The 17,226-nt window shown below is 39.8% G+C and overlaps 1 protein-coding gene across 4 annotated transcripts in view; it reads right to left on the reverse strand.

Moving 5' to 3' along the window:
* Positions 1-17,226, reverse strand: part of LOC123516504 (E3 ubiquitin-protein ligase HERC2-like) — a 456,561-nt gene that overhangs the window by 345,066 nt on the left and 94,269 nt on the right. For all 4 annotated transcript variants that reach the window (XM_045275907.1, XM_045275905.1, XM_045275904.1 and 1 more), the window contains one exon: positions 1,255-1,415. In XM_045275907.1, coding sequence (XP_045131842.1) covers positions 1,255-1,415 — 161 coding nt within the window. The remainder of the gene's footprint in view (positions 1-1,254; positions 1,416-17,226) is intronic.

Below are 17,226 nucleotides of genomic sequence, written 5' to 3' on the forward strand. Positions count from 1 at the left end.
TATCTCCTTCCTTAACATCATCATGACTCCTCCTCCTCCTTTACCCACTCTCTCCTCCATATATTATACCTTTTATCTATGTCTATTTTTATTGCCTCATTTAACTTTGTTTCCACCAGGCATACAATATCTGGTTCTTCTTTCTTTATGTAATCTCTTAATTCTAATTTACTAGATAAAATCCCATCTATGTTTGTATACATCATTTTCAATCTCTTGTTCTTATAATTTTTAGTTAAACTTGCTCCATTCTTTTCTCTTCTTTCTCTTTTATATACCATTTCCTTATCCTGTCTCTTATAATTCTCCAAAAAAATGCCTTCTTCTCCTCCTCTGACCTTTCATTATTTTTTTCTCTTGCTTCTGCCACCAGTTCATTGTGTCTCTTCCTTTCCTCCTCGTTTCTATTTTTCTTTATATATATATCTTTGCAACCTTCTGTTTCTCTGAGTTTCGTTTTTCTATATAGTACTTCTTCTGCTGCTGCTTGTGATTTTAGTAATATCTTAATTGGTCTCACTATTCCTTCTTGATATGGTCCCATTCTATGGATTTCTTCTACTTCCTCTTCTAAGTTCTGTCTATCCTCATCATTCAGATGTTTTAGTAGGTCTTTTACTGATTTCATTTCGTCTTTTTCCCTTCTTGGTCTATATTTAACATTTTTTCTTTCAGTCCAAAAATAATTACACTCTTCTTTTTTTCCGCGATTTCTCTTACTAAATTTTCTTTTTTCTTGAGGACTCCTATAATTTTGCTTGTCATATTTTCATCTCTTTCTTTTAACTGTTCTTGAAATACTTCTTGAAATGATTCCTTGTCTTTCTTATCTTGGATTCTCCATGCTTGTACTTCTTTTTTAATCACGTCTTGTACTCTTTCTTCTTCTTTGTTAACTAGATCTTTTAGCTTTTCTTTTTCTTTCTCGGCTTTACCGAGTCCTTCTTCCATCAATTTCTTATAGTTCGCTATTTGGACTTTTAATTCTTCATTTTCGTGTGTGTGTGTGTGTGTGTGTGTGTGTGTGTGTGTGTGTGTGTGTGTGTGTGTGTGTGTGTGTGTGTGTGTGTGTGTGTGTGTGTGTGTGTGTGTGTGTGTGTGTGTGTGTGTGTGTGTGTGTGTGTGTGTGTGTGTGTGTATGTGTGTGTGTGTGTGTGTGAAGTGCACGCGCAGTGATTTACAGAAGATGTATATTGTAGTTAACAACAGGAGAAGCATTGTAAATATTACTAAATGTTAGTAACTTTCACCCACCTGTAATTTGTCTACCAGCCGTGGCACCTTGGACCCATCTGAGCCACCCCGTCCCAGCTTGCCATAGTCTCCATCACCCCAAGAGTACACATTTCCCTGGTCTGTCACAGCAATGGTTTGAGCATCCCCACTACCACATGCCACATCAAGCACACGCTCTCCTGAAAGAAGAAAAAAATTATTATTTTTCTTATCTTGCTCATATATTTGATATATACTACAAATAATCCAAGAGACACCATGCTTTCACTCAAAATTACAAATGATTTGGCAACAAAATATTGAATTAGAAAATAAATGAAATATTAAAAATTTATCCAAAACACCAATTTCTGCAAAATGTTGCTAAATCATCACAATATCAACTAAAGTGAGTCAAGCCAGAGTGAGACACACAATGCAAACCATGAAACGAGGTGACAAACTCCTGCAGAATGACGGTAAGGGTAGAGTCTCATGACAAACAAATCAGGTATGCTGCACCTATAACCACTCAATATGGTCCAGTTGTAAATATATATATATATATATATATATATATATATATATATATATATATATATATATATATATATATATATATATATATATATATATATATATATATTGTTGAAGTCTATAGCAACTTGAGCATTGTTCTTTTTAAAGGAAGCTTTTGTAATTTTTGCACAAGGGTGTGTCTGTCTGGGTGTAAATTCTGGAGTGAGCCAGAATCCATGGTGCTCTCGAGACTTCTTTCGGTCCCGTCTGGACCATCTTCAGAAGAGTGAAGAGATTGGGCAGGTAGAGCCTCTTATGAGTGCTCATGGTGGATGTGGTAGGTGTGTGGGGCTGTGACGGTCAATCAGCTAGGAGCTCAGCTTGGCCACGCGCGCTTGGAGGTTGACGCTTTGAGGGCAGAGAAACTTCTGGTTGCTGTTGGATGTTGATAGTAGGTTTCTCTAAATATATAAGCGTAGCTTCCGTCATCTTGAGTCTCTTGATGTCATTAACTTTTTCTACTCACCAGCAACGGATACCCACAATAAGACATCAATAATGTTATACAAAGAAGAATGGATGCCTTCAAGTCAGAAAACAAGTTAAAAACAGAAGAGCCAAGCATCACACTGCATTACAAGAACACTTTGCCCACGGACAATAAAGCAATAAAGAAAATCATCTGCAGCTACGTCACTCCTACCAGAACAGACACAAGGCCTAAACTTGTCATGTATTACAAGTCATGCAAGACCGCCAACCTCGTCATGAAAAACAGCTATTTGCCTCCAGTGAGCTCCTTGCAGGAAGTAACCATTGTGTACCAACATAAATGCACTGTTGGTGATTGTAGTCACCTAAATTCAAGGTATATCAGCTTCATAACTACTATCCTGTCAAAGAGGATCACCGCTCACCTCCAAGATGGGGCAATACGCCGCCACTACATCAGCAAGCACAGCCTCTTTCTAAAGAGAAAGCCCATGGCACAAAACACCAAAATCCTAGAAAAAGTTAACATCAAGAGAGGAGGAGGAGGTGAAGAGAAACACAGGTGTAGTAGGGAGGTGAGTTTATTCCAAACTAGTTTCACTAATGCTTCTTCAGAGGAATTGGAAGGGTGTATATATATATATATATATATATATATATATATATATATATATATATATATATATATATATATATATATATATATCCTTCTAAGTTTTGCTCCTATTCTGAGTTTCAAGTATTATCACAAGTTTTATGCTATTTTGACAAGCATTGGTCATATTTACCTACAGTCAGTGTCTCTCAGTATTCACACCAATAGTGAGTTAATTTTGCCAGATCTAGTTGGTTATTTTAGCTGAATTTTTACAAAAATTGCCCTGCTCACATGAGTGGCAAGTTTGTTATACCAGTTTTGATTTGTTATTCCAACTATATTGACAAAAATTTAAGTGTATTTTTGCAATTAAACATAATAATGATCATGCACTGTTCATGACATCAGATCAATGTTCAATAATTCTGAAAAACTGCATAATTTGTGTCCATAGTTAGTAATTAAAACAAAATTAGTGTTCAATATCTTAAAAGGATCATTATACCAAAAATTTAATACATAGAGGTTTGGTATACACACACACACACACACACACACACACACACACACACACACACACACACACACACACACACACACACATATTTTATATATATGTACGACGGTGCACGCATATACTTGCTAGTTCTGTAGTGGTGCTCCGCTTTTCACGCATATTATTGCATGAAAAAAGGCTCTCACTGACTTCTCAGTGAGCACAGTAGTATATGAATGTCCTGTGATGAAAAAAACAGGAACATTTATGGAAAGTGTTGCCGCTAGATAGAAAATAAGTGAAAAGGAGTGGAAGACTCCAAGATGGCGGAGAAATATGCCATTTCAGCATTATTACCTTCGTCCTGTTATAAGTGTAGCTCTGATTCTGGAGACCCAGCAAAATTCATTAAATATTGTATGTGTAGCCAGCCGGTGGGCTCATACGAAATGTGTGAATCTGGCAGGGATTAAAACTGAAAATATCTGCAACGTGAGGCATCTGTGCGATGTTTGCTTCATTGAGGTGTCGGCTCTGAAGAAATTCATCAATGATGTTGAGGAATTTAAGTCTGATTTGAAGAGCATTACTGCTAAAGCTGACAAGATGATGGCAATAGTTGATAATAAGATGGCAAGAATGGAGGAGATAAGTATCAAGGTCGATAAGGCAACAGAAGGCTTGGCGGGAGTTGCTGAGTCGCTGAATTCTGCTGATTCGGAAAATTCCATACCTTGGCAGGATGTGAAGAGGAAGAGGAGGATGAAAAAGAACCTGCTTGTTGTAGGGGTAACTCAGGATTCTGAAGCAAATCTGAAGTATGAAGTTTCTCATGCTTTGGATGGAATGGAAATTAATGATACAAAGTTTGCTAATGATGGCAAAATAATAGTGATGAATTTTTGCCAATGAGAGTCTGAGAAATGAGGCAGCTCAGAAACTGGAGAATGTTGAAAAGTTGACAACTAAATCTGTTCAGAAAATTAAACCCAAGATAATGCTATGTAATGTCCATAAGGAAGAGACTAAGGAGGGTATCATTGATACAATTATTGCAAGAAATGACTACCTTCAAGCAGTTCCTGATATCAAGTCAGAGATTGAGAATATTTTTTGCAAACCAGCAGCAGGGGGCACAGTTCATTACATCATGAAATGTGATCCAATGATAAGACAGTTGTTGCATCAACATCAGGACAGGATTAAGCTTGAATGGGGAGTTTACCAGGTTCGCGACAGGTATCATGCACTTATCTGTTACCATTGTCAAAGGTATGGTCATACTGATGCAAACTGCAATGCCAAGAAAAATGGTGAGCATCCCGTTTGCTTTAAATGTGCAGGCAACCACAAATCCAAGAATTGCACATCTACAGAGAAGAAATGCATAAACTGTGTGAGGTTTAAGAAACAGAATACTGACCACTCGGCGAATAATAGTTGTTGTGTTGTGTTGGAAAGTGAGATTGACAGGATCAGAAATATTACAGATCATGGCTACTAATACTGTGAGCTCTATGTTGAAATGTGGTTTATCAAATGTCCAGTCAGTTGGAAACAAGACAATAGAAATCAGAACTTTAATTAATGATGAGAATCTGGATATTCTTGCTTTGACTGAAACATGGCCGAGTGAATATGATACTGTGAAAATTAGAGAAAAGACCCCTGAGACTCATACATTTGTGCACATATCAAGGAACACGATGCAGACCCATACAGACTACATGAGCCAAGAAATAACCTTGACATGGGATGTCGAGTATTTGCAAGATGCGCACCAAGGATTTACAATAAACTGCCAAGTGATATTAAAGGTTGTGCCAGGATCGATATCTTCAAAAAGAAATTTAAGACATATTTGTTCAAGGTAGTTTATGATTTTAACGGCATGGAAATCAAAGACAATTATAGATGCTAGTTGCTTTTGAGGGAGGCTCTGCTGACCGCTGCCTCGCAGTGGAGCGGAGCCTTGAACAAACACCCCAAGTAACAAGTAAGTAACAAGTAAGCCCCTGCACATGGCGAATCTCAGTTTGGCGAAATTCACTTTTGGCGGTAGGGTGGCCACGGACCACCAAATACACGCTTGGCGATTTGAATTCAAACTTGGTGGTTCCCTGGCGGCTGCACGGCAAACCACACTGCTCCCCGGTGAGGTCAGACCTCTCTCTAAAATTATCAGAAAGCAGTGTGAGAGTCCCCTTCAGCCATTTTGTTTGTGCTACCCTCTGTTCTGCTAGCGTGGGAAAAAATTCTAGCGATTTACCGCCAACATGGCCTCTACCAGCACAACAGGTGTTAACGGTGGGAATAAGGACAATGGTAGTGGTGCAAGGATGAAAGTGGATGAGGGAAATGTGTGGAAAAACGGGAGTTACAGCCTTTACATTATGTCTTATTACCTTTATTTATTGTTTATTGGTCTGTTTTGTACATGTGTTCTAATACAGTCGACGCCACAGGTATTGGCGCGGTATGTTTTTCTCTTGTAACACTTAGAAAAATAATTAACAAAAATATCTAAGGGGAACCTAACAGCCTCTAATACTTTGTGGGGAGTCCTTTTCTCTTTAGACAACTCTCCAGGCATTGAAGAATGGATTCAGCAAGTCTTTGGAACATGGAGGGTTCCAAATTGTCCTAGATGTCCTGAATCTCCTTCACGAGCTTTGGCAGAGTTGCGGTGTTACGTCCTCGTAGCAGTTGCTTTATGAGTCCCCAAAGATTTTCAATTGGATTAAAGTCTGGACTATTACCATGCCAGTCACGAGTTCAGGTGGTTCTTTTAGCTTGCAAGGAAGATACAGTCTCACCAGCCTTCTTAATAGAGTCTGCTGACTTGAAAATAGTAGAGACAGTAGATGGAGTCAAGATGGTGGCGAGCAATGCTATTAGTTTTCTCACCTCTCTCGTGTCTGTGAATAATATCCAGCTTCACTTCAAGAGTAAGAGACTTCCTGGTCTTTTTAGCAATGCTAGGCGACATTGCAGGACGTTTTGGTGGTAAGTTGAACGAGGGAAGATGAGCTGCTGCTAACGCTGTTATTTTTTTAACAGGGGGAGTGAGTGGTGCGCGATTTGTCCCCGAGAGGCGCTGGTGTATTCAAAAGCCTGTCGGCTTGCGTGATACAGCGGGGCTTTCAAACTTGGAAAAAATTACCTGGATAAAACTTCGTTAAAGTGAGTTTAGTGTTCGTTAAACGAGCAGATGGTAGTAAAATGAAACCTTCGTTAAGCGGGTATTGCCTGTATATATATATATATATATATATATATATATATATATATATATATATATATATACACACACACACACACACACACACACATATATATATATATATATAAATATACACTCAACCTCGATTTGCGGACCTCCATTTGCGGATTTGGATTTGCCGGACAAGAGTCTGGGAAAAAAAAAAAAAAAAAAAAAAGTCCGGGACAAGTCAATTTCAAACTACCGCGCCAGACAAAGTTCGCAAATCGGGCACTATAGATGGCAGCGGGCGGACATACACGTCTAGTACTGGACTGTAAACAAGTCTGCCGCGTCACACGAGTGTTGTGCTGTGCGGCGGCATTGGCATGTGTTACAGCCCCACGTGGTGAGATGATGATGATGATGATGGTCGTCGGAGGTTTTGCCTTTGCCTCGGCACCTCCTGTTACTTCTATTCTTCCTGATCCTGCCTTTCTTTTATTTTTCTTTCTCTTGTCTTCCACATCTGGTGCAAAGTCTCTTTCTTCTCCCTCAGTTTTGTTTTTCTGAACAAAAAACGTCTGATTTATTTTCCAACTTCCTGGTACAGCTGGTGCAGGTGCCGAAATGCCGTTAAAGACAACACTATGTTCCCACGGAAATTTTGCCGTTAAACACGGGATTCCGTAAATCGCGTGCCGTTAAAGCGGGTTCAACCTGTATAGGGTAAAGTCCGCAAGGGTAGACCCCGGACATTTTCCATTGCCGGACATTTGCCATTCCGGACAAGCCTTCCCCCCTTTTAGTCCGGCAAATCGAGGGTTGAGTGTATATATATATATATATATATATATATATATATATATATATATATATATATATATATATATATATATATACAGTAAGGTCTCGGTTTACGTCAGAGTTACTTTCCTGAAACATGACGTAAGTCGATTTTGTACGTAACTCGAGTTTCCGTACATTTCAAAGCATATTATCGAGTTTTCAACCAATCATTCTTTATGGTCATTCAGGTAAGTTAAAAGTTATATTGTTATATTATTTACAACTATGTAGGAATATGAAACACGTTTGTTTTTGTTGTTGATTAGGGTCACAAACGCGAAGGACTGCAGGTTGCCGAGAGGGGTGGCCCTGAGGCCGCCAGGAGGGTGGGCAGGTCGAATGTTGTGACGCCCAGGGCAGACAGCTGGGAGCGTAGTGCAGTGCAGTGGGAGTAGAAGCGTGGGCAGCGGAGCAGGAAATGCAATAGGAAAGGGCAATAGGGATCAGCAGACAGGCGCAGACAGTGCAAGTGAGCTGCGAGTGTCGTGTGGCCCAGGTGAAGGCTCCGGAGTTGTTATTGTTGTGATGGGTGCGCGAACCCTCAAGGTCGTCAACCTCCCCGTTGTCATGGTAACGGGCTTCCCATTTTCTTCTTCACTCCCTCACACACAGCTGCTGCCTCCCTCCTCATGTCTTTAATTACATCCTCTTTTTCTTGTAGCGTAATGATTTTCCTTTTCTTAGCATCACTGCTGTCACTAAGGAGTTTTCTCTTTGGTGCCATTGAGCAAGATACTAAGAACTTGAATCAGTAAACGCAGAAGTAGGATAACACTCTTGCCAGGGGCGACGGTGTGGTGGAACTGAAGCAGGGTGTTATTATATTCAAGCGTGAGGCGGGCGGTGTGACGGGTAACCACCAACAATAACAATAAATCCCGCACTTTACGATTTACAAATTTTCAATTTTTTTAATCTTAAATTGCCTTATAGTGGACTGACGTAACTACGAGTTTGACATAACTCGAGACCGACGTAACCCGGGACTTTACTGTATATGTATATATATTGGGAGGAGGCTGTTGAGTATGCATGTGTTGCTGAAGTCTATAGCAACTTGACCATTATTCTTTATTGAAAAATACTTTTGTATTTTTCACACAAGGGTGCATTTGTCTGGATGTAGATTCTGGAGGAGTGAACCAAAATCCATGGTGCTCTCGAGACATCTTTCGGTCCTGTCTGGACCATCTTCAGGAGAAGACTGAGGAGACTGGCAGACGACGTAGGTGCAGCTTGCAGCTTGGCCGTGGCTTGGAGGTTGCCGCTTGGAGGGCAGAGAAATTTCTGGTTGCTGTTAGATGTTAATAGTAGGTTTCTCTAAATATACAAGCGTAGCTTCAGCCATCTTGAATCTCTTGATGTCGTTAACTTTTCTAGGATTTCGATGTTTTGCTCCATGTGCTTTCTGTTCAGCATGAGACTGTGCTCACTGACGTAGTAGTGGCATATTATGCCATCTTGGAGGTGAGCGACGATTCTCTTTGACATGGTAGTAGTTGTGAAGCCAATGTACCTTGAATTTCGGTGACATTTATGTTGCTACACAACGTCTACATTTTGCAAGGAGCTCACTGGAGACAAACAGCTGTTTTTCATGACGAGGTTGGAGGTCTTGCATGACTTGTAATACACGTCAAGATTGAGCCTTGTGTCTGTGCTAGTAGGAGTGACGTTGCTGCACTTATTGCTTTTTCATTTTCTTTGTACACCGTGGGCATAGTGTTCTTGTAATACAGTGTGTTGCTGATTTCTTCTGTTTTTAACTTGTCTTGTGACATGAAGGCATCCATTCTCCCTTGTAAAATGGATCGATGTCTTTCTGTGGGTATCCATTGCTGGTGAGTAGTTGCGAGACTCTTCATAGCTCATTTTTTTATGACTTTCCATGTGGAGGAGTGTGTGAGAGTGCATTTGACACTGTGACGGTATTTCTCCAGGCAATCACTCTTTCCATTAAGATAGAATGCAAGGTTGGTTGACTTGACATATACGGATGTGGAGAATGAAGATTCTTTGCAGTGGACTAGCACATCAATGAATGGGAGGTCATCTTCAATCTCATATGTGTAGTTGAGGTAGGAGTTTTACTTGAATTCATCGATGAGATGCAGAATTTGTCCCATGCTGTTAGTACTGATAAAGATGTTGTCAATGTATCTTGTGTATACTGATAGCTTGAGTTCTGGATGTTGCGTGAAGATCTCCTCAATGGTCCCCATATAGTAGTTAGCAAAGAGGATCACCATTATTAGCACTCCACCTCTCCCTTTATCCTTCCTGTCTCTCCTCCAGCTATTATATCCCACCTCTTTAAAGTCAATATGGATTTCTTCTCTTAGCTTTGTTTCAACAATGCACATTACATCCGGCTTTTTCTTTTTCAAATAATCCCTCACCTCCAACATGCTGGATAACAACCCCATCTATATTAGTATAAATCACTCTAAATTTCTTGCCTCCTCCATGACCTCCTCTTTCTTCCATATGTCCCACTTCTTTAGTTTCATATCTAGAAACCTCAAGTAAAAATTTTTTTTCTCACTCACCGTCCTTTTCTCGTTTTTTTCCTTAGCTTAATTTCTTAGCACTTTCTCCTTTTCCTTCTCCTCTAGATTCAGATCTCTTTTTATCCATATATCCTTGTGTTCAGCATCATCTGCCAGTTTCCCTTTCCTAGCCATAATTTCCTCTACCACCACCTCAGATCTCATTCTCACTTTCAGTGGTCTACTACTCCCTTCACTCTATCTTCCTAGCCTGATCACTTCCTCTACCTCCTGGTCTAGTTTTTGCATGCTGTCTTGAACTTGTTTGATAATAGTTTTGGCCAATTCCCTCTCTTCACATTCTCTCATGAACTTGTTTGGATTTTTTTTTTCCTTCATCCCAAAAATCATGCAGATTTTTCTCTTATCCACCGTATCTCACACAAGACGCTTTCTCTTTGATTACTTGTATTACAATGACTTTCATGTTTTACTGGATTTGTCTCTGTACTACCTCTGAAAATTTTACTTTTTCCTCTTCCTGTTCTTGCTTCCATGCATTTCATAGTTCCTTCAGCTTGTTTTCACCCAATCCACCTTCCACCCTGTCCAAAATCTCATCCTGTACCTTTACACACCTGTGTGTGTCTGTGTGTGTGTGTGTGTGTGTGTGTGTGTGTGTGTGTGTGTGTGTGTGTGTGTGTGTGTGTGTGTGTGTGTGTGTATTTACCTAGTTGTATGTTTCAGGGTTTGAGCGGGGCTCATAGTGACCTGTCTCCATATCTACATTTATATCTAACTTCTTAAATTTGCTCACACTTTCTGCTGTTACAATCTCTTCACTTAATCCATTCCAGATGTCTACTGTCCTATGTGGAAAATTTAACTTCTTGCTATTCCTATGACACTGACTTTTCATGATTTTCTTGGAATGTCCTCTTGTTTGTCTGTCTCCCTGCTCCGTCAATGTTACCAGGTCTTGTCTATCTATCTTCTCCATACTAACTTATACATCGTTATTGGGTCTCCTCTTTCTCGTCTACCCTTCAAAGCTGGTAGCTCAATCTCCTTCAGTCTTTCTTCATAGGGAAGATCTTTTATTTCAGGGACCATCTTTGTAGCAGCCCTTTGTATCCTTTCTAGTTTCTTGATATCTTTCTACCTATATGGCGACCATACCACTGCTGCATATTCTAGTCTAGGTCTTATCATATTAGTTAATATCTTTTTCATCATACTTTTATCCATGTAATTGAATGCTACTCTGATGTTCGTTGTAGTGTCTTGTATGTTAAAGCAAATCATCCACTTATATGTCTTTCTGGATTCAGGGTGTCTTGTATAATCACTCCCAGGTCTTTCTCTTCTATTCTTTTCATTATAATCTCTTCTCCCATTTTATATTCCCATGTATGTCTTCTATTACTTTTACCCATTTTTATTACATGGCATTTCTTAGTATTAAATTCTAATTTCCACTTCTGGTTCCATCTCCAGATCTTACCAATATCTTTCTGTAATTCAATACAATCATTTTGTTTTTTTTATAACTCTCAAAAGCTTGGCATCATCTGCAAACAAATTTCTATAGCTACTCAAACCCTCTTGTATATCACTGACACATATTTGGAACATTATTATTATTATTATAAAAAAAAAGGCCCACTTGAGTGCTGGCTCTCCAAAAAGTGGGAAAGCATCAGCCAAAATTGGGGAGCAAATGCCTCAATACCTCCCTCTTAAAAGAAGACAAGTTGTAGGAAGTCGGAAATACAGATACAGGGAGGGAGTTCCAGAGTTTACTAGTGAAAGGGAAGAATGATTGAAAGTACTGGTTAACTCTTGCATTAGAGAATTGGACAGAATAGGGATGAGAGGAAGAAGAAAGCCTAGTGTAACGAGACCGCAGGAGGAGGAGAGGCATGCAGTTAGCAAGATCAGTAGAACAGTTAGCATGAAAATAGCGATAAAAGATAGAAAGAGATGCAACATTTCAGCGGTGAAGAAGAGGCTTAAGACAGTTAGTCAGAGGAGGGAAGTTGATGAGACAAAAAGCTTTAGATTCAACCCTGTCTAGTAAAACTGTGTGACTGGAACGCCCCCAAACACGCGAAGAGTACTCCATACAAGGGCGGATAAGGCCCTTATACAGAGTAAGCAGTTGGAGGGGCGAGAAAAACTGGCGGAGACGCCTCAGAACACCTAACTTCATAGAAGCTGTTTTAGCATAAGATGAGATGTGAAGTTTCCAGTTAAGATTATAAGCAAAGGACAGACTGAGGATATTCATTGTGGAAGAGGGAGACAGTTGAGTGTCATTGAAAAAGAGGGGATAGTTGTCTTGAAAGTTGGGGCGAGTTGATAGATGGAGGAATTGAGTTTTTGAGGCATTGAAAACTAATAGATTTTCTCTGCCCCAATCGGAAATCTTAGAAAGATCAGAAGTCATCCCTGCGTGATCTGTTGACTTCCTGAAGGGTTGGTCGTCTCTGAAAGGATGTGGAAAGATGTAAGATGGTATCATCAGCATATGAGTGAATAGGGCAAGAGTTCGGTTAAGAAGGTCATTAATGAATAATAGAAAGAGAGAGGACAGAACCCTGAGGTTTAGGAGGGGAACAGTGGCCATCTGCCACAGCAGCAATAGAACGGTCAGAAAGGAAACTTGAGATAAAGTTGCAGAGAGAAGGATAGAAGCCGTAGGAGGGCAGTTTGGAAATCAAAGCTTTATGCCAGACTCTATCAAAAGCTTTTCATATGTCTAACACTACAGCAAAAGTTTCACCGAAATCTCTAAAAGAGGATGACCAAGACTCAGTAAGAAAAGCCAAATCACCAGTAGAGCAACCTTGACGGAAGCCATACTGGCGATCTGACAGAAGATTATGAAGTGACAGATGTTTGAGAATCTTCCTATTCAGGATAGATTCAAAAACTTTAGACAAGCAAGAGATTAAAGCTATAGGACGGTAGTTTGAGAGATTGGAACAGTCACCCTTTTTAGGAACAGGCTGAATGTAGGCAAACTTCCAGCAGGAAGGAAAGATAAAAGTAGATAGACAAAGTTGGAAGAGTTTGGCCAGGCAAGGTGCAAGCACGGAAGCACAGTTTTTGAGAACAATAAGATGTACCCCATCAGGACCATAAGCCTTCCATGGGTTTAGGCCAGCAAGGGAATAGAAAACATCATTAAGAAGAATTTTAATTGTAGACATGAAATAGTCAGAGGGAGGAGGAGAGGGAGGGACAAGCCCAAAATCATCCAAAGGTGGAGTTGTGAGCAACACCGAACACTGCGGTACGCCACTGGTTACAGCGCTCCAACTTGATGGTGTATCTCTTATCACTGTCCTCATTTCCCTATCTGTTAAGTAATCTGTCATCCAATTTGAGATATTTCCCTTAATTCCGCCCATGTGTTCTATTTTCCATAGGAATCTTCGGTGTGGTACTCTGTCAAAAGCCTTTTTAATGTCTAGATACACTGCATCCACCCATCCATCTCTTCCTTGTACTTTATCTATCACTCTTGTATAAAAGCTTAGTAAGTTTGTTATACATGATCTTCCTTTTCTAAAACCAAATTGGGAGTTATCAATGATTTCATTTCTCTCCAGATATTCCAACCATTTTTCTTTGATGACAATTTCACAGATCTTACCCACCACACTAGTTAGTGACACTGGTCTATAATTTAGGGGCTGAGTCATTTTTCCTCCTTTGTATAATAGGACTATATTAGCTCTTTTCCATTCCTTTGGTACCTTCCCTTCCCTTCCCTTAAAGAGTTGTTAATTACATTGCAAATTGGTTCTATCAGTTGCTCACTGCATTCCCTTAGTGTCCATCCTGACACTCCATCTGGTCCCATTGCCTTCCTCACATCCACCTTTTCTAGCAATTCTCTAATTTTCTGTTTTCTTACCACGATGTCTCTTAATCCTTACTGTGCCGCTGGGTTGATTGTGTGTGTGTGTGTGTGTGTGTGTGTGTGTGTGTGTGTGTGTGTGTGTGTGTGTGTGTGTGTGTGTGTGTGTGTGTGTGTGTGTGTGTATTTACCTAATTGTATTTACCTAATTGTAACATACGGGAAAAGAGCTATGCTCGTGTTGTCCCGTCTCCATATCTATTAATGTCCAGCTTTTTCTTAAAATCATGAATATTCCTTGCGTTGACCACTTCCACGTCTAAACTATTCCATGCTTCCACCCTTCTATGAGGGAAGCTATATTTTTTCACATCTCTCCTATAAGTGGCCATTTTAGTTTTTCCCATGCCCTCTCGACATTCTTCCATTCCACATACACAGATCTTCCCTATCCATTTTTTCCATGCCAATCATCACTCTGTATATTGCTATCAGGTCTCCCCTTTCTCTTCTGTTTTCCAGGGTTGGAAGTTGCATTCTTTTCAGTCTGTCTTCATAAGTCAAATCTCTTAAGTCAGGCACCATTTTCGTTGCAGCCCTCTGTACTTTCTCTAGTTTCCTTATGTGTTTCTTTAAGTTCGAGCCCACTGTATTGTTGCATATTCAAGCCTCGGTCTTATCATTGCAGTAATTATTTTCTTCATCATTTCTTCATCTAGATATCGAACGCCACTCTTATGTTCCTCAATAAGTTCAATACTTCTCCAATTATTTTGTTTATATGTCTCTCTGGCGATAGGTCATTGGTAATTGTCACCCCAAGGTCTTTTTCTTCATGACTGGTTTTATGTCTTCATTTCCTATCTTGTACATACTCCTGATTCTTCTTTCACTCTTGCCAAACTCTATTTTCTTGCATTTTGTCGTGTTGAACTCCATTTGCCATGTACAGCTCCATTTCCATATTCTGTCCAAGTCTTCCTGGAGTAGTTCGCAATCTTTGTCACATCTCACTTTTCGTAACAATTTTGCATCGTCTGCAAATAGGCTCACATAACTGGACACCCCATCCACCATGTCATTTATGTAGACTGCGAACATTACTGGTGCCAACACTGATCCCTGTGGAACTCCACTCTCCACCAATCCCCATTCTGATGGTCTGTCCTTAATTATTGTTCTCATTTCTCTTCCTACCAAAAGTCTTCCATCCATTTTAGTAAACTGCCATGCACTCCTCCTACCATTTCAAGTTTCCAGATCAGTCTCTGGTGTGGTACCTTATCAAAGGCCTTTTTTAAATCCAGATATATTCCATCAGCCCAACCATCTCTTTCCTGTATTACATCTATCACCCTCGAATAGTAACATATCAGGTTTGTCGTGCATGAACGCCCTTTCCTAAAACCAAATTGACACTCACAAAGTATGTCATTTTCTCCAAGAAGTCTGTCCATCTAGTCTTCACCACCCTCTCACACATCTTAGCTACCACACTTGTAAGTGACACTGGTCTATAGTTCAATGGGTCTCTCTTGTTACCTGATTTATAGATTGGGACAATGTTAGCTCTTTTCCAGTCTTGGGGCACTACACCTTCCCTTAATGAGGCATCAATTACTTCACAAACTTTTTCTGCCAATTGCTCCTGCATTCTCTTAAAATCCATCCTGATACCCCATCAGGTCCCACAGCTTTTCTCACTTCTAAACTCCCCATCATGTTCTTGATCTCCTCCACCGTTACTTGAAACTCCTTCATAATCCCTTTCTGTTCCATTACCAGTGGTTTGTCAAAAGCAGTCTCCTTTGTGAATACCTTCCGAAAGCATCCATTCATAGCCTCTGCCATTTCCTGGGATCTTCACTGCATACTCCATTTACTTCTAAACTTTCAATACTTTCTCTATTTTTGATGTTGTTGTTCACATGTCTGTAAAAAGCCTTGGTTGGTCTTTACATTTATCAATTATATCCTTTTCTTGTTTCTTTCTTTCTTCTCTTCTAATCAACACATATTCATTTCTTGCTCTTTTGTAACTTTCCCACTGCTTAATCCGTCTTTTCCTTCTCCACCTCTTCCATGCATCCTCTTTTCTTGTTCTAGCCTTTTCACATCTATCGTTAAACCAGTCCTGCTTTCCAACTTCTCTATGTTGTCTTATTGGTACAAATTTTTCTCACCTTCTTTGTATATTTTATAAATTCCTTCCACTTTTCATTTGCTCCTTAGCACTCTTGAATTTCATCCAATTTGTCTCTTGAAAGAATTTCTTTAGGTTTCCAAAATCTGTCTTGGCATAATTCCATCTTCCCACTTTATATTCTTCATTTCTTCTAGATTTCTCTTCGTCTATCACCTTGAACTCCAAAACTGCATGATCACTCTTTGCTAAAGGGCACTCCACCCTCATCTCCTCAATGACCATTGGCTCTGTACTAAAGACCAAGTCCAGTCTTGACGATGCTCCCTCTCCTCCAAACCTAGTATCTTCTTTGACCCACTGAGTTAACACATTTTCCATTGCCAGTGTCAATAGTGTATTTCCCATGTTGTCTCTGATCCTTCCATTGACCAGTCCTCCCAACACACCTCTTTACAATTAAAATCTCCCATCATTATAGTTCGTTCACAGCCACCCAACATTTCTTCCAGACATGTTCCTGTATCACTTATCATTTCTTCATATTCCTGTACTGACCATGCATTTGTCTTAGGTGGTACGTACACCACTATGTAGTGCCTCTTTTTCCTTCATTAGTTTCTGCTCTGATCTTTAGCACTTCTGCCTTTCCCATACCTTTTTCACTTGATCCACCTTTATATCTTTTTAACCAGCAACATCACTCCTCCTCCCATCTTACCTACTCTATTTCTTTTCCAAACATTATATTTCCTTCTCCAACCATCATCAGGTCTTCTCCTCTCTCAGTTTTGTTTCAGTAAGACCCACAATATCTGGGTTCTTGTCCCTCAAGTAATCGTTGAGTTCTAAAATCCCGATATCACTCCATTTATGTTGGAATACATTACATTTCGCTCATATGTAAGTTTCTTTAGTCCTTTCTTGCTGTACTTTTCTGGGTTATGAACCACTTCCTCAGTCTCATATCCAAGATTCTCCAGAAAAACTCTTTCTTCTCCTCTTCTGTCCTCTCTTCATTTTTTCAAAGCCTCCTTTCTCAACTCATTTAACATTTCTCTTTCCTTTTCACCGAGATCTCTTCTCAACCAAATCTTCCTTGTTGTTTCCTGCTGGGCTAGCCTCCATGACTTCTCCACCAATTCATCTACATCCTTTTGTGACTTAAGTTTGATTCTTATTGGCCTCATACCTTCTCTTGTGAACTTTCCAATTCTATGGAAGTCCTCTATTTCTTGTACTAGGTCTTTTCCTCCTCCTGCACCACATTAATGATATTATTTATCACCTTTTTATGTTTTTCTCTCTCTCATTTTACTCGGTGTCTTATCCTCCTCCACACCAAATATCACCAC

This window comes from Portunus trituberculatus, chromosome 41, assembly GCF_017591435.1.
Source record: "Portunus trituberculatus isolate SZX2019 chromosome 41, ASM1759143v1, whole genome shotgun sequence".
Taxonomy (NCBI): domain Eukaryota; kingdom Metazoa; phylum Arthropoda; class Malacostraca; order Decapoda; family Portunidae; genus Portunus; species Portunus trituberculatus.